Source organism: Eptesicus fuscus, chromosome 6, assembly GCF_027574615.1.
Source record: "Eptesicus fuscus isolate TK198812 chromosome 6, DD_ASM_mEF_20220401, whole genome shotgun sequence".
NCBI lineage: Eukaryota > Metazoa > Chordata > Mammalia > Chiroptera > Vespertilionidae > Eptesicus > Eptesicus fuscus.
The window spans coordinates 27,831,284-27,852,363 of NC_072478.1; the positions used below are offsets into that span (position 1 = coordinate 27,831,284).

At 52.8% G+C, this 21,080-nt stretch overlaps 1 protein-coding gene across 2 annotated transcripts in view; it reads left to right on the forward strand.

Annotated features, from left to right (window-relative positions):
* The window catches only part of SH3GL1 (SH3 domain containing GRB2 like 1, endophilin A2), a 52,626-nt gene that overhangs the window by 29,437 nt on the left and 2,109 nt on the right, over positions 1-21,080 (forward strand). Inside the window, exons 2-7 of one of the 2 annotated variants that reach the window (XM_008150608.3) lie at positions 17,908-17,976; positions 18,289-18,361; positions 19,261-19,404; positions 19,825-19,958; positions 20,148-20,306; positions 20,576-20,679. In XM_008150608.3, coding sequence (XP_008148830.2) covers positions 17,908-17,976; positions 18,289-18,361; positions 19,261-19,404; positions 19,825-19,958; positions 20,148-20,306; positions 20,576-20,679 — 683 coding nt within the window. Of the gene's footprint in view, positions 1-17,907; positions 17,977-18,288; positions 18,418-19,260; positions 19,405-19,824; positions 19,959-20,147; positions 20,307-20,575; positions 20,680-21,080 lie in introns of those variants that run through there. The other variant, XM_028159453.2, reaches the window with a different exon arrangement.

Consider the following 21,080-nt stretch of genomic DNA (forward strand, 5'->3'; position numbering starts at 1 on the left):
GTCCCCTCGTTCCGCACTCCAGCGCAGCAAACACTGATTGCTGGGCGCACCTCCGCAAAAGTCCCGCCTCTCCCCGCAGGCATCTGGGTCTCCCGGGGTTCGCCAGAAGATGGGTTTCAGGGTGATGGAGAGCTAATCTCCCTTAGGTTTGGAACAAAAGCCCCTTTCCCCCGCCACCAGCCAGACCCACGCACCTCCACACCTCATCCCCTCCGATTTCGCTGGGTGCGAGGCAACAGAACAGCCTTTAACCTCCGCCGCCATCTTTTTCAAACTTCTCAATTTGTGCTTCTTAATCCCTTCATTTCAGTCAACTCTACTGAAGTCTAGCGCCGCCGGGAGGTGCACGGAAAGGGCGCCCGGGCCTCCGTCCGGTGCGCGGTGCGCACGTCCCGCGGAACCAGGCGCGCGAGTGCCGCGCGGCTGGGACGGGCGCTGGGCGGCCGCCGAGCTCCAGGCACCGCCATCGCCGCGTTCCGGACGTTGCCGCTGCGGCGTCCCCCCAATTTATACTTCTTAATCCCTTGAATTCAGTCAACTCTACTGAAGTCTAGCGCCGCCGGGAGGTGCACGGAGAGGGTGCCAGGCGCGCGGGGGCTGCGCGGCGGGGACGGGTGCTGGGAGGCCACCGGGCTCCGGGCGCCGCCGCTGCGGCGGCGTCCCCAGCGTCCCGGGCCAGGAGGCCTGCGGGGGCGGCGGAGTTGCGAAAGTGAGTGAGTTTCCCAGGGTTTCGCCCGGAATGGGGTTCAGTGCAATCGGAGCCTGCGCTCAGCGCACTCCGGAGCCTTTATCTCCTTCCTGCCAGTGAACTCCGGCCAGGTCATCAGCCGCCCCCTCCTCTCCGGTTCCATCCTCCCCGCAGGCGCGTGTGCTCGTGTCTCCGCCCGTTTCTCCATACCTCAGGCTTTTACGGCTCCCCCGATTGTCCCCGTGGCCTTCTCCTTCCCCCCAGCTGTGGGCATTTCAGTCCGCCAGCTCTCCTGTGGTTCTGGACGATGTCCGTTCTGACCTCTAGTTGTATTTTTGAAATTGTTGTGCCCGGCTGCCGGTTAGGTGTTTAACCTATGCCGCCATCTTGGTTTATCTGATAAGTTTTCTTAATACCATTTATTGAAGAGACTGTCTTTACCCCATTATACAGGGTGGGACAAAAGTAGGTTTATAGTTGTGACTATGCAAAAAAACAGGGTTTATTCTTATATATATTAATTATTGTATTATTTTCCATACAAACAATTGTAAACCTACTTTTGCCCCACCCAGTATATCCATGGCTTCTTTGTCATAAAATAATTGATTGTATAAGTGAGGATTTTTTTTCTGGGCTCTCTATTCTATTCCATTCATCTATGTGTGTGTTTTTATGCTAGTACCATACTGTTTTGATTGTTGTAGCTTTGTAGTATGGTTTGATATCAGTGAGCAGATACCTCCCACTTGGTTTTTTTTTTGTTTTTTTTTTTTCTAAAAATTTCTTTGGCTATTTGGGGTCTTGTGGTTTCATTTAAATTTTAGGATTAGTTTTAATTCTGGAAGAGTGCCATGGATAGTTTAATGGGGATTGTATTGAATCTATAGCTTGCTTTAGGTAGTAAGGACTTTTGAACAATGTTAATCCTTCCAATCCATGAACAGGTATATTCTTCCATTTATTGTATCTTTTAGGAAACTTGTGTTTTAAGTTTGTGGTGATTTGTTACAGCAGCCATATAAAACTCATACTGATTTAATGCCTTGTCCTGCTAAAGGTTTTCAACTCAACCTTTAAGGTTGTGTGTGCGTGTGTTATATTCTTCATTAGCTCTTGTCTCCAACTTAATGGCTGAATCAGCAAGAAAATAGGACCAGTTTTCTTTGGCAAGTTGACTTAATGGGTACTATGCTAACAATGGGTCTCCCGCAGCTGGCTTCAGTTAGATGTCCGACATCTGTTTCCAAGGCAGCCCTTAGCTCTTCTGTCTTCTGTGTTGTTGCAAACCCCCGCATCCCCTTGTCTCTCTCTTTCCTCACGTCACATCTGTTTCTCCTTCCCATGTCCAATTTAAGTCCATTCTTCAAACCCAAGTCCAGAGTCCTGGTCTTATGAATTCTCCCTGGTTGGTTCCATTCCCACAGAAGAAAGTGCTTCTCCCTCTAGGTTCCTTATCAGAGGTCCTTATGTTATCACTTTTTTGTGTGCTTATGCTATTAATTTTTTCCCTTCCATATACCTGGCGCATATAAATAGTATTTGTTAAATGAATAAGAGCAACCTTCTCAATAGGGGACATCTGATCATCTGACTTTGACCCCAAATGTTAAGATTAAGGCAGGAGAGTTTCTCAACCACACACAGTGGCTACGTGATTGAAATAGAGCCAGTATGGTGACACAGGGTCCTATGACAAGTGCCCTATAGGGAGAAACCAGGGATGACTCACAGGGAGGTGACTAGGACGTTGGCTTTGAATTTAGAAGGAGGAAGGAGGAAAGGAAAGGAGGATGAGATTCAGGGTTTCCTGGCAGGCACTGGAGCTGGGGCCTCTGGATCACTGGCCTGCCCTGTTGTGTTCTCATCCCTGCTCCAGGAGCCCAGACACTGTCTGTCTATGGGGTCAGTTCGTCCATGGGAGCAGTAGCTGCCATAGATGGTGGGTGCCGGAAGGAGGCCCTTGGTGCTAAACCATCATCCTTGAGTAGAGAGGGATTTGATTATTCTTATGGCTCCTTGCTCAGGAAGTGGCCACACCAGGCACGCATTACACTGAAGAGAAGCCAGACCTGGGGAGGAGGGCTGGGCAGCTTTTCTCCTACAAAAAGGAAAAATGAAAGATGAAAAGCCATCTCTGCTGAGGGGTACTGTTCAGCCATCTTGGCAAATATAGCAAAACCTTCTGACTTACAGTGGGGGGAACCCTCATACCCAGGGCGTAAGCACTGCTTTATGGAGGTGATGTGCACCATCTGGAAGGAGAGAGGGCAGGCAGGGATCATATTAGCAAGGACAAAGGACAGAAAGCCACCTAGGGTGATCAGGGATGGCCAGTAGGCCAGGTTGTTTAGAAAAGGAGGGGTGGCCTGGAAACTATTGCCTAGGTCAGGCATGGTAGCATTTTTACACCACATGCTACTCTCCATGGAGTATGAGATTTCCTACCCACCTTCCTTCAGACCAAGTCATTTTATCTCCTGGCACTTCATTACCTCCCCTTCTCCCAAATGGAGCTTCACAATTATGTATCATGGTCACCCATCAACAAATATACTTGGTGCCGTGAGTTGGTTAGACCCTGTTACTGATCTCTTTTGGTACATTGGAAGAGTGAGCAATCAGCCTGCTATTGACACATGTCCTGATGTGTGGGGTGATGTGTGTGCAGAAGTACAGATCCCTCATAGGAGACCCACCTAGGATGTTGTGTTTTCTCTTATTAAAGAAGAATCTACACCAAACCTTTCACTCCAGAAACCCAGCACTCTTACTGTCCCTGTCATCCAGGCCACTTAGCAGACCTTGCTTCTGAATGTTGCCCATGTCCTGGACCCGCATCAAGCTGCCTGCCCAAGACCCTCCTCGCCTCATTCCTTCCTCCTGAGAGCATCACACAGTCTAGGGCAGGCACCTATTTGTAGGGCAGTTTGTGATTCTGTAATCATGTTCACATCCAAGTTCCACAACACATTATTGTTTCATAGTTGAGGAAACTGAGGCTCAGAGAGGTCCACATTTCTTGCTTAAAGTCACAGCCTGAGGGTTCCTGTGGTCCAAGCCTCTCCATTCCCCTTCTCATCACCTGCATTGTCTTAGGACCTCAGGCACACCCTTGTCTTGGCTTGTTACTAACACAAGAGAGAGCTTGTAGAGGGTGGGGTCTGCACACAGGTACTTATGCATCTCAACTAACAGTGATTGCCTGAGCACCTACTAGACTCCAGGCCCGTGCTGCTCCACTAACTCAGTTACTGTAGCCAGTGCTGCTGCTGACAGCAAGTTAGTGTGCGGACTGTGTGTTTGTGGTGGGGAAGTGAGGCTGCCCCTAATGGAGTTGCTAGAATGAATTTGAGCCTCAGGAGGAGAAAGGGCCCCTGATAACTACTCTTCTCTGTGGCCTGAAGTGGGTCCTGGGCACCTCAAAGTCTGGGTGCTCACCCATCACTGGGGCATGAGTGTTGGTGTCAGTGAGCATGTGTGTACAAGGTTTGAATGAATGTCCTTCGAAAGAAAAGGCCCACCCACTCTCTTCGGTGCAGGTGGATGGTTTGCCCTGGTGACCACCTGGAACTGCCCACCTGGCCCTGACAGCTCCTTCCTCCTAGGTCACATTGGTTTCCTCATTGGTGTGCTGAGGTTAGACAATGGATTCTGAGATTCCTTCCAGCTCCAGGTATCTAAGACTGACTTTGCAGTTTAGAAAGGCAGGTGTCCCTGGACAAACAAGATGGGGTGCAGATGAAGATGTGGTCATGCCGGGTAACAGGATGCTGGCACCTAACATGGCCTGGGTTCACAGTGCCCATCACTAACCCATGGAAGGGGCTGATCTGCAGTGCCAAGAGTCGTCCCAGGATTGTATCCTGCCCAGGTGCTGCTGGTAGCCACACCTGAAGAAACTGGTCTTGGTGACTGTGGGCCACCATGGCCATGAGTCACTTGTCAACTGAGCCTGTTGTCACCACCTTGGTGTGGCAGGTGAGCAGTGGAGCCAGATGAAAACACATTCCTTAGCGCGCACTCAGAACTTGTGCCACAGGCTGCCTGGTGGAAGAGATCCAAGGCCACGCTCTGCCCTCCCTGATGATCCATAGGGGACCTACGTGTGTTCCCCCACACACACCTCCTTGCTCCAGCCTAGTGTGTGTTTTGGGACCATTTCACTTCGGCCTTCAAAGTCTATTTGCCTGTCAGCCTTCTTTTTCTGTATCCTGTCCTCCAAAACCGCAGACCCTTTGCTTTCATGAGGATTCCTGTTGATAACAAACCAGCTTATTCCGGGAATGGGGTCCTCTGGATTTAAGCCAGACTGGGCCTGGCTTGCTCAGATTTTTTGTCTTTGCCAATATTCCTGAACCTTTGCTCTCTCCTGTGTGGGAGCCAGCTGTGGGCAGACTTTGGGCAGAGAGCAGGGAACTGGACAGGCAGCCTCCGACCAGAGAACCAGCTTAACTTGAACTTCCTATAAAGGAAAATTAGGGATGGGAATTGGGCTTTCATCCAGCCATCTCCCTAGTCCACTGCCCTCCCAGAGCTCAACCACTGCGGAGTGGTGGGATGAGATCAGACCTCCATGAAGTTGTATTAGCTAAGCACTTCCTGAGTCTTAGATGCCATTCTGAGCGCAAGTATGGCAGTGACGGGATGCTGACTTCAAGTTCATAGTCCAGTGGAGGAAGAGGGCCATAAGGAGATGGGAATGAAGTGAGTGCCATTGTGGAACAGAAAACTCGGTCCAGCAAGCCTGGTCCAAGGTGAGGTCTGAAGGGGGCAGCGGCTTGAAAGAGGGGGTGCCATAGTGTGATGGGTGAGTGGCTAGCACCCCAGGTCACCCCTGCCTGGGTAAGGAGGTGGGTAATGGAGAATCAAGAGAGCTTCCTGGAAGAGGTGGCTTCTCGTTAGTTAGACCTTTAAAAATGGAAGAGGTCTTAGAGACAGGGTGGTGGCATCTGTGTTCTAAAAGGCAGGGGCTCTGCACTTTTAAGTTGGTCAGTTCAGCTTAGCTTGCCATTGTTGGGATACCCTTGGCTCCTGACTGAGAATTATGCTGGATATCTACAGCCTCTTATGCAGTAGGCTGTGGTCATGATGTTTAATGCAGAGGCTGTTCTGGTGCCTTCTGAAGGCTGTGCAGGTCTGTGCCTCACAGGATTTCCCAGCCCTATTTCCTGTCCCTTCCTAAAGAGCTGCTTTTGCATCCGTTTTGCCATTGGTAACAGATTAATTTGCAAAAACACCTTATCGTTTCTGTGCATAAGCATAACAGAATCACACTCTGCCAGCCAGGCCTTAGACCAGCGGCCAGCAGCTCCCCACAGTGAACCCAGCTCGCTATTAGTGGTATGGAGCTGGCACCACCCTGCCAGGCAGGTCTCAGGGGTGTTTTGCCTCATTTGTTTGTGGGTTGGGTGGTTTTTTTGGGTTTGTTTTTACAAATTTTCATCTGAAATTGATTTTCCCAGTTGTGTGACATGCAAGTGCTTCTGCTTCCTTCCTTGTGGGGAAACTTGGTGGTGTGTTTTTATTTTTAAACTAGAGGACCAATGCATAAAATTTGTGCAAGAGTAGGCCTTCCTTCCCCTGGCTGCCCTCTGGCACCCTGGACCCGGGCTTCCCTCGCAACCCTGGCTTTGTCCTAATTAGCATATTACAATTTTATTATTATAGATATTTTTAGCGATCTCAGAGAGGAAGAGAGAGGGGGAGAGAGAGAGAGAGAGAAACATCAGTGATGAGAGAGAATCATTGATTGGCTGCCTCCTCACACCCTCCACTGGGGATTGAGCCCAAAACCTGGGCATGTGTCCTGACCAGGAATTGAACCGTGACTTCCTGGTTTATAGGTTATGCTCAACCAATGAATCACACCAGCCAAGTTTGGTAGTGTCTTAATGAAAATCCCAGGACTGCCCAGCCGGGTGTAGCTCAGCGGTTGAGCTTCGACCCAGGAACCAAGCGGTCACTGGTTCGATTCCCGGTCAGGGCATATGCCCAGGTTGCGGGCTTGATCCCCAGTGGGGGGTGTGCAGGAGGCAGCCAATCAATGATTCTCTCTCATCATTGATGTTTCTATCTCTCTCTCCCTCTCCCTTCCCCTCTGAAATCAATAAAACTATATTTAAAAAAAAAGAAAAAGAAAAGAAAATCCCAGGACTGCCGATCATTAGGGTTGAACCTGGACCAGTGCTCTTATTCATAGACTAGAGGTTTGGTGCATGAAATTTGTGCACCTTGGGTGTGGGGGCGGGTGTCCCTCAACCCGGCCTGCGCGCTCGAAGTATGGGAGCCCTCGGGATGTCCGACTGCCACGGAGGTGGAAGAGGCTCCTGTCACCGCCCCTGGGCTCGCCAGCTGTAAGCCAGGCTTCTGGCTGAGCAGCACAGCTCCTGCGTTGAGCGTCTGCCCCCTGGTAATCAGTGCGCGTCATAGTGACCGGTCATTCAGCCGTTTGGTCAATTTGCATATTAGCCTTTTATTATATAGAATAGGATGAGGAATTTAGGAGGGTCCCCAGAGGAGCCAGGACTAGGAGCCCTGGTGCCCTGACCCCAGGCCATTGCCCACCACAGAACACCAGGAGGGTGCTCAGGGCCTGGCCTCTGGCCTGACTGGCTTCAAGGGAAAACGCCTCCTTGGTCCCATGTGGACCAACACTCATTTAGCCTGCCCTCTCTTCCCACCATCCCCATGGAGGTGAGGCCAGGCAGGGTGTGGGTTCCTTGTCACCTGTCTCTAGGGACTACTGAGCCACCTGTGGGAAGAGAGGGAGGCACTTCCCTCAAACAGGACTGAAGCCAAGGCACCTCATAACCACCTGTGTGTGCCCAACCCCACACTCCTCCTTTGTGGCCCCATGGTTCCTTCAGCCTTCAGGTCCTCCTGTGCTACTGCACCTTCGCTTTGTTAGCCACTCCTTTGGGAGGCGAGGAAAGGGCCACAAGTGTTTGCTGACATCTCAGTCGGAGGTAAAAATCCTCAGCACGACAGGGGCACTAGCTTGGATCTGGCCTGTTCCCAGGTGCCTGAAGGGGCTTGTGCCCAGCCCACACTTCCCTCTGATCCTGTCCAAGAGCACATCCTTTGTCGGGGGCAGAGGGGACCAGCAAGAGTTGACCTTCAGGGTGATTTGAGTGGTGTAGAGCATTGGGCCAGCCAGTCTGTCAGACGGTATCCACCCCACGCATGCACAGTGCTGGGCGATGTGCTGGATGCCTGCAGAGAGCAACATGGGGGTGCCTCAGGAGCTTGCCATCAGCTACTGAGGACAAACATGGGGTGCATGACACACAGAATTAGAACTCGAGAGTGTTCTGAAAGGTGTGGGGAGCTGTAACAGAAAGTCATGCCAAGGCCTCTGAGCGCACAAAGCAGGGATTAGGCTAAAGCAGCACTGACGGGCAGGGTAAGAGGGGGAGCTGTCTAGCGATTGCGGCGCAAAAAACGGGACAGTAGCCTAGAGAGGGCCACAGGCCCCAGCACATGGAGGGTTCTGGACAGGTCACGGCAAGGTCTGGGAGGAGGGGAGACTAGCGAGGAGATTACCCAGGGGTCGTGGGGAGTAAAGTGATGCAAATCCCAGCCAGGGTGGGGGCAGACCTGGTACAGGTAGATGGAGAGGCTTCCAGGCGCTAACAGGGCCCCCAGGAAGGATGCTGGGGAGTTTAAAGCTGGTGGCACAGTCTGACAGCAGCATGAGGAGTGGGCCCCGCACTGTGGAGGTCTGCGACTTCACTATCAGCAAAGAAAAATTCTTCTCGGCCTGGAGCTGAAGGAGCAGCTCAGCTCTCCTGTGAGGAGCCTGTGTACGGGCGCTGGGACCTGCAAGAGGCAGTACTTGCGCACTTCCCCTCCCCCCTCGTTATATCTCGAGGAGCTTGGTCATCTGGCTCGCTATTCCTTGACAGTCACTTTGTGATTGTCTTCCATCTGCCGTCGCCACTTCCTCTAAAGACAGTTCTTTCCAATGTCCAGTTCCTGCTTTGCCACCAGTGCCTGTGTTGTGTCCAGCTCAGAATCTTGAATTAACCCTTTGCCTTCGCTTGCTTTTTTCTCGATTCCTTTATTCTAATGCTAACTGTGTCGAGTCACACTCGACATCCGAGTGCAAAAGGTTAAGCCAGGATTTTTGAGAGAATTTGTCTTGCTTAAACCCGCCCCCATCCCTCCCATTTTAACAGCATGTTCCAGGCCGGAAAGCCACAGCTGCGGCTTCATGTTGACAGTCAGCTCACTGCCTTCCAAATAGCAAAGCATTTATCATCCCTTGCCAGCCTGGGGTCCTGTTCTCAAACTGGAGCCATGCAGGCCTGAGAGGTGTATATGCTGGGAGGTGGGGAGCTTGAATCACCCTGACATGTTTTATAAATGGCCGCCACAGTGGATGGCAGAAAACTACCTAAACTGAGAGAGCCCAGGTGAGGCCAGGTCCGACCAACGCCCTTGTGCCAGGCTCCTCTGTACATCAACAACCAGCCCCACCCCTCCCCTGGCTGGGAGGTGGGCAGCTGGCTTATCCCTGGGAGGCCTGAGGGTTCTGCTTCTGAGCTGGTATCTCAGCCACCACCCCTAGGCCTGAGCGACCGCTCCTTTTGGGAAAATGCTTTGGGCTTCAAAAACCCACTCTCCTCCTTCTGTCAGAAGTAGGTTCCTAACAAACACGTGACCCTTGGGGCATGGATGTATGTCTCAGGGCCTGACCTGGTTGTCTCAGTGCCCAATGTGGGGTTTCCACATGAAAAGTAACTTTAGAACTTTTTCCTGGTTTATTATTTCCATCACTCCTGTTCACAAAGCTGTTTTTTAAAAATATATTTAGCTTTGATCGCTGGGTGGAAAGGAAATGTGTGCCTAGAGGCATGCTTACCAGCAAATTGGGGGAAATTTCAGAGTTCTCTGGATGCCGAGTAAGTTCTGACTTGTCAGAACATCTCCCTCCCAGGGCTTATCGAAGGGGTGGTGACTTTCTGTGCCAGTCAGCTCACAAGTATTTGCTAAGGACTGTGTGCTGCATGAAGTCTCTTCCTGGCTGCCAGACCTCACTCTTCCTGCTCACCCATCTCCTTGGGTTGAGGGGTTGATTTCTACTCTCCGATTCCTCCAGTTGGGCTATGAAGGTTCATTTGGGCACAAATATTTTTGTGTGGCACCTCTTCCTTTGCAGCCCAGCCCCACGCCTCATGGCCTTCACTCTCAAGAGCCATGTGGGAGCTCCAAGCTGCCTGGAATCAGAGTGCCGCCCCCATCAGCAAGCATTTCATAATTGAACCATTCACAAGGGCCTCAGCTTTGGGAAATCATTCTGAGTATCTTGGCGATACCAGGAGCCACTGAAAGTTTCCAGGCAGGGAGACATAGGAGGCTTGAGGGCAGCCAGTGCCCTATGCATATTACCCCCCCAAGAAGCATGCTTGGCTCACCTTTCCAGAAAGAGTCTGGTTAGCCAAAGAGCACACTATCCTGTGTCTCGGCCAGTGTTTCCGAGTTGAGGGTCCAGGAGTGCAAGCAGAGAAAGGAGATCGAGAAGGCCAGTGGCTTCATGTGTCATCCTGGCAACAGACCATCCGGGGCCCTGCCCATGTTGTGGACTCTCGAGTCACGAGACTGTAATGGAAACCAGATAGGTTGCTCAGAGGTATTTGGCACACGTGTTTTAAAAGGCCAGAAGGGAGGGAAGTCACAGTTGGATTTAGAGGCGAATGGGTTCTCCCTCCCTTCCTTCCCATCCCTTTGCCAGCATCACAACTCAGGAATTTCTCAGCCCTGCCCAAGATCATCATAGTCGCCTCTTGGGGCCTCCCAAGTCCAGCACTCTGCACATGGGGTTGGCCCTTGGAGGCCCCACATATTTCCGCCCCGGCCCCACCTAGTCCCCAGGCTTCACCCCATTCCATCGTTGACCAGTTTTCCAGTTTGGGGTTCAGCACATGATGGACCGTCCAGTCTGGCAGGTCTGGGCACAGCTCCCAGCTCCTCCACTTAACAGCTGCAGGGACTTTAAATTCTTCCATCTCTCATCCCTCAGTTGCCTCGTCTGTAAAATGGGTGTGCTGGTCCTTACATCATCCTTGAGTAAACATGACAACAAAATCATGCAGGATTGTGACTATGTGGTGGACCAGGAATGGCGGCCCTTGTGCCCCTGAACTCACACAGAACACCCCCTGCCAGCCAGCCAGGAGCATATCCCTCTGCCTTATTGGAGGGTTTACATCTCCTTGCAGTTCTCCTCATGTTTTTCTCTGACATTCTTGTCTCTCTTGCCAGAGCCTTTCATACCCTTCTCCAGCTTTGGACACGGTTCATCTTGTTACATGGCAATTGGCTAGTGCTGCCCTGTTGACCTCACCCCCTCCTGAGAGCAGTCACTAACAAGCCAGCAGTGCTCACACCTGAGAGCTGAGACTCCCAGTGCCTCACTCGGGAGAGCCAGTCACTGACCCATATGTGGGGTTGGCTCTTTAGAGGCCACACAGGAGGGTGGCATGGCCTTCAATGCTGTCTCACTCCCAGGCCACTGTCCCCAGGCCTATTGCTCTGGCTGCTGAACGGACTGCTCCATAGCCCGGCATGGAAAGTGTCATCCTCATGCACTCACAGACAGGAGGGAGAAGTCAGCCCAGCAGAGGCAGGAATGGAAGCCTGCTTCCAGATTTGGTCCAGGCCAGGAGAGAACAGCAGACCCAGGTGTTTCCCGGTTGTGGAGTACTACTGTACATGGCCCCCCAGAGCACGATGTCTGGACAAGGTGTGAGGACACAGAGCAGAAATTGTGGAGCACCCATCCTGGACAACAAACCCCTAGTGGCCCTTCTCCCCTCTCCTCCATGCCAACTCCCTCCTCCTCCTCCTCATCCTCCTTTTTTCCCCTTAAACTCTTAATTCATCAAAGTGAATTGTCTGCCCAGGTCACAGAGCCTATACTGTATATCGGCCAGTTTATTTTCTGTGTGGTACTGATCAGGTTTTCTTGCTGAGATGACTCAATTATGAGGCCTGTGGTTGGCGCCACTGTTCACTTGGCAGGATTCAAATTGCTCCTCCAGCTGCCACCAAGTGGCCACCACCGGTGTGCCTGTCCAGTGGGGAGCAGCCGTCATCCAGCCCCTGGGTAAAAGCTCCTCCTGCCTGTTTCCTGCTTCACTCCTGCAGCGGCTGCCCTGACGGGTCTTGGCATGCAGCATCTTCTCTGTTCCTTTTGTGGACTGTCCACTGCACATTTTCTCTTGCGTGTCAGAGGCCTTGCTCTACTCCAAAGATGGCCAAAGGTCTGGAATCCTGAGGAATGCCAGTCTTTAAAAGAACAGCCCCCTTCTCCAAGTGGTATTTTAAGTAGATATATTTTATTGATCTTACAGAGAGGAAGGAAGAGGGATAGAGAGTTAGAAACATCGATGAGAGAGAAACCTCGATCAGCTGCCTCCACGCTGCCTACTGGGGATTGAACCTGCAACCAAGGTACATGTCCTTGACCAGAATTGAACCCAGGACCCTTCACTCTGTGGGCTAACACTATCCACTGAGCCAAACCAGTTATGGCCTCCAAGTGATTTTTATTATAAGTGCCCATGGGCCCGCATGAGAACAGAAATCATGTAGGTGCTCCCTAGCCAGTTTGGCTCAGTGGATAGAGCATGGCCTGCAGACTGTAGGGCTCCGGGTTCGATTCCAGTCAAGGGCATATGCCGGGTTGCAAGCTCGATCCCCAGTTTGGGGGGATGGACATGCAGGAGGTATCCGATCAATGATTCTCTAATGTGTCTATCTCTCTTTCCCTCTCTGAAATCAATAAAAATAAAGTTAAAAAAAAAAGAAATCACATAGGTCAAGCATGTCGAACTCATGGCCCACAACAAATATTTTTGCGGCCCAGTCAATATAACAGTATGTAAGAAATATTTTAATAAAAATTTCATAACTTAACTTTTACAATATTACAATATCCTGTATACATAATCTATATACAGTAGGTTTCGGGTTACATCACAGATCCGTTCCTATGGCGCCACATAACACGATTTTCACCGTAAAGTCAGAACCCACCTACATCACTCACATGGAGCACATACACAGTAGTAATGAAGTGAAACAATAAAAAAAAAATTTAAAAGAAAGATAATTCCTGACCTTGTGGTAAATAAATAATAAAAAATATAAAGCACATATGTACATATGTCGAAACGACGGAACATTTTTTATTTTATAAATAAATGGGAGATGGCAACGTAACCACGAAACAATGTACATCAAGTGCGACGTAACCTGAGGACTGCCTGTATATAAAAAGCCAGTGTTGTGGCGACCAGGATGACCAATGACCAGTCACCATGAGGTGCATTGAGCACCTCTCGGTCCCTCCCCTGCAGCCCACAGGCTCTGATTGCAGCAAGGCGGGTGAGCGGGACAGTGAGCACTGGAGCAGCGGTGGTCGGGTGGGTGGGGCTGTGAGCAGCGGCGGGCTACCATGCACGATTTTGCGTGCTGGGCCTCTAGTTATTAATAACGAACTACAATGTTCAGTAATGACTGATTACTATAATCATGTTGCGTTCATTTCCCTTATGCACCTTACGTGCAGGCATACCATTTCTCTCCACTAATACTAGCAGTGAATATTTTACCAGCCGATTGCCATGTCATTAGTCTTGGACTGACTTGTTTGGTGTGCGCAACAGGAAATATTTCGCTTTCAGAGAATAAGAAAAATAGGTTTATTTGCGTTACGCTTACTAATTTGTGCAGTTATTCAGTGTCTGGTAAGTTAATGTTCAAGAAAAAAGATTAATTTTTATCACAATGTTCTATTATTTTATATTAACAATTACTCATTAATTTGATCCCTTTGTCTTCAGCATGTCTCTATCAAAATAAACCTATGTTTCTGTGAAAATTGAAGCTTTTGGTTTTTTGCCACCCACATAAACTTAAGCCTTGTTTATTTGGCCCGTGTTAGCCTTCAAGTTTGACATGCTTGGTGTAGGCGCTGTGGAGTGAAGCCCACATCCAATCCAGGCCTGCTCAATTCCCAGGTGCCTGGTTCACAGGTGTCATTGTCAGACGATGCAAGAGCCTGAGATAGGTCTGCCCTTCGAAGTCACTTGTGGGCATGTTGTAGATATGACCGTCCAGATGGGAGTTCCCAGGGGAGCAGCCTGCGTGTCTCAGGCACTTGGGAACGTGAACAGGACTGGGCCTCTTTTACTCTCTCACTGGCCGTAACCACCTCTGCAGTCCAAGCATATTTTGAACTTAGGGGAACATGGAGCTGTGGACCCCATCCTGCCCTGGAAGGGTCTGCAGCCTAGGTTGGGAGCAGAATACACTCTTCCCAAAGGTTAAAAGTACTAACATATGGTGTGAGTCCATCTGGCAATTTCCAGGAAAGGGACCTCTAGAGAGAGAGACAGCAAAGCAAAGGTTACCGGCGGGGGCGGAGAGGGGGAGCAGGGTTGACTTGGACAGCATGAGGGAACTTCCTGCCATTCTGGAGCGCTGATCTGAAGTTAGAGTGTTAGAGACAGGCGCAGGCAGGCATGCTCAGGGTGTCACAGAGCAATGTCAAGGTGTCACTGGCGGGTGCTGCTCTAGGCCCTCTGTGGAGCACAGTCACTGAGTGCTTGCCTGAGGCCCAAGCTGTGCCAGCACAGGAGGAATGCAGCCACCAACCTGGCAGGGGTGGCCTCTCCTCACGGGCTTACACTAGGCACTAGACAGACAGAAATGAACAGAGTTCCAGGAGGAAAGTGAAATGCGGCATGCAGGTAGCACCAGGCAGGTGGGGCACAGGGGAGCGCAGAGCCAGGGCTGCTGGGGTTGGGGTCTGAGAGATCAGGAGCCTGTCTCCCAAAGACTGAAGAATCTTTCAGTGGGCAAGAGGTCACCGCCATGTCTGACCGAGTGGCAGCCTCTGCCACGGTGACTTCTCAGCCCTGGGCCGCCCCAGCCTCCCAGGGCTTCTGCAGAAGGCAGGCTCCACAGGGCCCAGGCTGGCACCTGACCTGGGGCAGGTTCTTAGAGGACGTTCTGGCTTGGATGGGCCCTGTGTTGGCACTGGCTTGGATTTACAACAGCAGCCATTGTGGGGCTCGCTGCTAGTTGACCCAGGTTCTGATCCAGCCAGTGGATCCCAGGAGGCATTGCTTTCCACACACCACTAAGGTCACAGCCACGCGAGAGAGGGGGCAGCAGTCATCCATCTGCCCTGGCATCCCCTGGAGGTGCCGTAGCCATGCACGTCTCAAAACAGTGAGCTTATGAGGTTCCTGGCCTCTCAGATGTAAGAGAAAAAGTGGGCTTCAGTCCTTAGCTTGCCAGGCCCCACCAAGCGCTGTGCCTTACAGTGTGTGAACTTGATCAGGTTGTAGAGAGTACTAATTGAGGGGTGAAAGAGGCAGGCTCTGTTAATTTGGGACACAGACTCTACACATGGATGGCATTTCCACAGCAACATACTATTGCTCTTGTTGGGCCCAAAGACATGCATAAACGGTGTGGTGGCCTTCCCCATGCATGGGGCAACTCTGGGCACAGGCCTCTCTCCCCAGAGAGTGTCCTGACCCTGAGCATCCTCAGGCAGCCCCTAGAAAAGGCTGTACCTTGCACCCAAAGGTGGGTGCTTGTAACCCACACATGGCTCCCACCTCTGCCTGTGGACCATTCAGGTCCCCTCTCTGCTGGGCCACAGTCCTGCTTCCTGGGGAGCCCCACACTCAGCACTGTACCCTTTCTTTGTTGCTGAGTTGGCATATGGCTTCTTTGGCTTTCACACTTTTCCTTTTTTTAATAGATTACAGAAAGAGGAAGGGAGGGAGAGATAGAAACATCAATGATGAGAGAATCATCGACCGGCTGCCTCTTGCATGCCCCCTTTTGGGGATCAAGCCCACAACCCAAGCATGTGCCCTGGCCTAGAATTGAACCATGACCACCTGGTTCACGGGTTTGTGCTCAACCACTGAGCCACACTATCCGGGCCCACTTTTCCTTTTGACCTCTTGTCATCTTCTCATCCATTTGTACTGGTTCTAAAACTGAGACTTGGATGCCCTAGCCGGTTTGGCTCAGTGGATAGAGCATCGACCTGTGGACTGAAGGGTCCAGGTTCGATTCCGGCAAGGGCACATGCCCCAGTTGCGGGCTCGGTCCCGAGTGGGGGGCGTGCAGGAGGCAATCGATCCATGATTCTCTCTCATCATTGATGTTTCTATCTCTTTCTCCCTCTCCCTTCCTCTCTGAAACCAATAAAAACATAAAACTGAGACTTGAAGAGCCGGGACATGGGGGGCAATTCACCGCCACCTGAGGGATTTGAGCTGAGAGCTCCAAAATGGGGTGGGGTAGGGAGATAGGTGGCCTGGTAGTTCCTCCAAGGCCTCCCCAGGGAATGGCCAGGGAATCTAGCCCTGAGTGGGGGGACAGAGGAGCTGTGCGGAGGGGTTGGGAAAGCTGAGTCCTGGATTCCCAGTAGAGGTGGGGAGGTGACACTCCTGAGGGGCCTGGACGAGGATGCAGGGGTTCCTCCCTCAGGGAGCCGCTCCTTTCAGTGCCCTGCACTGAGTGGGCCGTCTGGCCCCGGGGACCTCAGCCCGGAAGGTGTGGTTTTAAGCTTCAGCTCCCCTCTCAGTACACCAGAGGAGTGTCTCACGTCAGGCAAGTCAACTCACTTCCCTCTCTGGCAACCACCGGATTTGAGAACGTCCTATTTTCCCGTAATCAAAAGAAGTGAAACTGTCCCATGAAATAAAGTGGAGCGCCCCAGAACACCTAGGGCAGACAGGGTCTTTCCTTGTGAAGTCGTTAGCAGAAGCAGAAGCCCTTGCCTCTCCTGTGAGGTCCCCTAGAGAATGGTGCACCCAGAGGACAGCCAGCAGGTCCAAGTGATGACAGTCCTGGGCCAGCCCCACACACCAGCCATGCTTCCTTCTTGTTCTCCCCCTTCTGGTCCCCCCTCCCCCCTGTACTGATCTCCTTTCTCACCTGTGCCCAGTTTTCTTCTTAGACTCCACTCTGACTCTTGGGGGGCGGGGGGAGCGGGAGTGGGGGAAGGATATGAACAGGCTAGGCCTGCCCTGGAGTTCCGCTCAGTCCCCATGGAGGGACGAGACAGGTGGGGAAAGTAATAGTGGTCAGAGGTGTAGGCAGTGTGGTTGCCCAGTGTTTACTGTTTGCCAGGCACACTCCTGAGCACACGCATGCAGCAGGCCACAGAAGCCGGCACATGGCCCCGTGAGTGCATATCTGTCACCCCATTTCACAAGGAGGAAAACAGAGGCCCAGAGAAGCCAATTATCCATGACCACATAGGTAGAAGATGGTGGCCCTGTCCTTGCATGTCAGTGACCTGGCTGCTCCTGTAGACTGACAGCCGCTGGGTGTCCTCAGGAGCCCCGGGAGGGGTTTTTATGTGTGAGCAGAAACTGCTGCCAGCCATTAGGAAATGGAGTGAGTGTGTCTGTGCCATGCGTGCATGAATGTCTGATTTTTTTTCATGGCTAGTCCTCATCCGAGGATATTTTTTCAATTAATTTTTAGAGAGAGTTGGAGGGAGAGAAACATTGATGTGAGGGAGACACATCCATTGGTTGCCTCCTGCATGTGCCCCAACCAGGGCCAGGAATCGAACCTGTGTGACCCTTGGGCGCACAGGGCAATGCTCTAACCACTGCACAACATAGGCCAGGGCAAGTATCTGTGATTAAGCATGAGAAATTAAACATGTCACTCACTGCTGTTCGGGGTTGTGTGTGATTAAGCATGCCAGAGTGCTGTTCAGATGTGTGTGCGTGCCCACACATGTGCATAAGAAATGACTTCCAGGCACCATAACATTTGGCCCGAGCAGGGCAAGTCTCTCCTTCCCTATCAGCTCCTGTCAGACATGACACTTCCCGTGTTCGTTCAGCCATGGGGCCTCCTCTCCACCATAGACCTGCTCGCCTCTCAGGAGCTCCCCTCCCACCCACCCAGAGCATGCATTTTGGGGGATTTGCCATACCCAGTGATCCCTGAGGTTCCTTCTGAGAGGAGCCCCCACCTTCATTGAAGGAGCGTGTGCTCCGTCACCCGTCTTGCCATTGGCTGCTGTGCTCAGCATCTCTGGGAAGCTGTCATGCACATCCTGACCCCGTGCTCTCCCACCGGCAGTGGATGTGCCATGGCTGGAAGGCATCCTGGGGCCTCCTCTTCTGAGACTCACTCTTTTACCTTCTTCTGTTCCCCAGCTGGTCAGCGAGAAGGTCGGAGGGGCTGAAGGGACCAAGCTTGACGATGACTTCAAAGAGATGGAGAAGGTAATGGGAAGAGTGGTGTGCCCGGCCTAATGTCTGGCACCATTTACCGAGTCCCTCACGAGGTCCCGGTCTGACATGTAGGCCAAGATTTATCAGGATGGACTAGAGGCATCAGGTGTCCCTTAGCCCTGGGCAGGCATCAGCGGGGACATGACAACAGGGAGGCCAGGCGCCCTCACAGCAGCGTGTAGTTCTTATGTGGGCTCCGAGGCAGGCAGGGACTGGGGAGCAGGGCAAGGGCTATCCAGGGGCCCCTGGTTTGGCCTTGGGTGCCCCACTGGTTTTGAAACCACACATGTTGCCTCTTTACAGAAGGTGGATGTTACCAGCAAGGCTGTGGCCGAAGTGCTGGCCAGAACCATCGAATACCTGCAGCCCAACCCAGGTAGGGGCACCAGCTAGCTGCAAGTTCTTCCGGTTACCACAGCATGAAGAAGGAACGTAAGGGATCACAAAACTGAAATGTCATGGGGTAGGTGGGTTTAGGCATGGCTGGTCCAGGTATCTAAAGGATGTCCTTGGGGTCATGCATTTCCTTTCTGCTTCATCTGGGGACTCTCATTTTTGTGTCAATCCCAACCTTAAATCACCTTTGCAGCTAACAGTCCCAGCAGAAAAGAGCACCTCCTCCCCCACCCCATCCGATTCATTGGGTCAGTTTGAATTGGGTGTTCATTCTAGTTTGTCAGGCACCACCCACATGCCCGCCTTTGGAGCATGACGTGCGGTTTCTTGGGATGGGGACCTTCCCTCAAGGAATATCCAAATGCTAGTTCCTATAGCAGGAGGCATTGGACGTGGAACAGGTAGCAAACCCAGGCATCTCCATTCAAGGCCTATGCCAGGGACAGACCCAAGTGGGCAGAGGTAGGAGCATAGCTCCTCCCCCACCTCCAGAGGATATCCATGTCTGGGATGCCTGTACCTGCCCACCATCACTTCTCTGGCGTGCTATTCCACCACGCCATTGAGGGGAGGGTCCACTCAGAGCCATGCTCCAGGATGAGGCCCTGGGGGCTCCTGAAGAGCCGATCACCTCTCCTGCCCACTGCCCATGATCCTTTGTGGCCAAGGACAAAGTAGGGCAGGTCTGCTCAGAGGCCTCATAGCCTGGTTGTCAACCGGCATGGCAACCAAGTGCCTTGGGCCAAGGGAGTACTTTAGAAATACGTGGGCCCTGGGGAAGAGTGGGAGCACCCAGGGCAGCAGCAGTGCTAGCTGAGCACAGGCCTGGTGGCTCCTGGAGAAACCACCCACATGCCCACCCGGCCCATTCTTTTCCAGCCTCACGGGCCAAGCTGACGATGCTCAACACGGTATCCAAGATCCGTGGGCAGGTGAAGAATCCTGGCTACCCGCAGTCGGAGGGCCTGCTGGGCGAGTGCATGATTCGTCACGGGAAGGAGCTGGGTGGCGAGTCCAACTTCGGTGAGGGCCACCATGACGGCCTCAGCAGGTTGCATGGGCAGGTGGCCAGGCTGAGGGAGGGAAGGCCAGAGCCTCCCCACACTGGTGAGCAGGAGGGCACTTCCCTCCCATAGCTCCAGAATCTTCTCTAGTGCTGGCTAGTCCCATGGGGGGAGGGAGGATCCCAGGACCACCTGCAGTGTTAAGGCTGAAGGAAGGCCTCCCGCTCACACCAGAGCGCATTCAGGGCAAATCTGGTCCCTTCTGAGTGTGTGGAGGGGCAGGTTGCTTGGCACTTGTAATTACCAGCCCCAGGCCACTGGCTCAGGAACAGATGTGATGGTCTGTTGCTCTGATTTCTGATCAGTCCTTGGCTGTGGGGTCTTTTAAAAGTTGGGGGCATCCTGTGATGGCTTCTTCCCCCACCCGCTACCCCCTCAGGCGACGCCCTGCTGGATGCAGGGGAGTCCATGAAGTGCCTGGCAGAGGTGAAGGACTCCTTGGACATAGAGGTCAAGCAGAACTTCATCGACCCCCTCCAGAACCTGTGCGACAAAGACCTGAAGGAGATCCAGGTATGCCTTGACGTCCTGTCCCTCATGCCCACCCCCCGTATAGCCCTCAGGGATCCCACATGGCTCCCTCACTCAGTGAGCTTCTTCCCATCCTGGGCCCCTGCTCAGCTCACCTCTGTGCATACTTGCTGCGAGCAGGGCTGCAAGGCATTGGGGGGCCCTGCAATGTGACCCTCGCCCTGCCCCCAGCACCACTTGAAGAAGCTAGAGGGCCGCCGCCTGGACTTTGACTATAAGAAGAAGCGGCAGGGCAAGATCCCCGATGAGGAGCTGCGCCAGGCCCTGGAGAAATTCGAAGAGTCCAAGGAGGTGGCTGAGACCAGCATGCACAACCTCCTGGAGACTGATGTACGTCCATGGGCCGGGGACTACCCTTGCTTGGGAAGCCCGGTGTAGGAGGGGAAGGAAATGTAGGGGGAACAAGGAGCAGTGGTGGGCAGCAACTGGCACCCTGAGGCTTTCGGTGTCTTTGGGTCCTCCACCCTTTTCCAGCTGCAGCTCAAAGGTCAGCCGGGCCCCAGTGCCTGGCGCAGTCTGGGAAGGCTCCTTGCAGGAAGGGGCCTGCAGATGGGAGTTAGAGGACAGCCCCCTCTTCAGCTCTGGCTGGTTGCTTGCAGATTGAGCAGGTGAGCCAGCTCTCTGCCCTGGTGGATGCCCAGCTGGAATACCACCGGCAGGCCGTGCAGATCCTGGACGAGCTGGCCAGCAAGCTTAAGCGAAGGTGAGCCCCTTCCCTTCTGTGCTGGCCAGGAAAGGCCTACTGGCTGTGGGGATCCCGCAAGGGAGTAGGACCTCCTCAGGCTTGTCCTGTCCCGAAGGAGAGGGTTGGAGTGGCGGTGGGACAGGAGACAACCTGAGGGGGCTGGAGGCAGCTTACCCAGGGCAGACCCCAGGAACCCTTCCTCCACCGCCAGTCTCCTTGGTTGGCAGTGGTTCCCTGGTGGGGCCACTTGGCAACCTGAAAAATGCCCTAGTCTGGGGATCTGGCCCAGGGGGTCCCCCAGGATTCCCTGTGTGTTGTGTCCATCTCACAGCCTCCCCAGGGTCCCACTGTCCATGTGGCAGCAGCAAAATCAGCTTGGAGGGCGGGGGGTGTTATTCTCTGGCCTTGACACCCTGGCT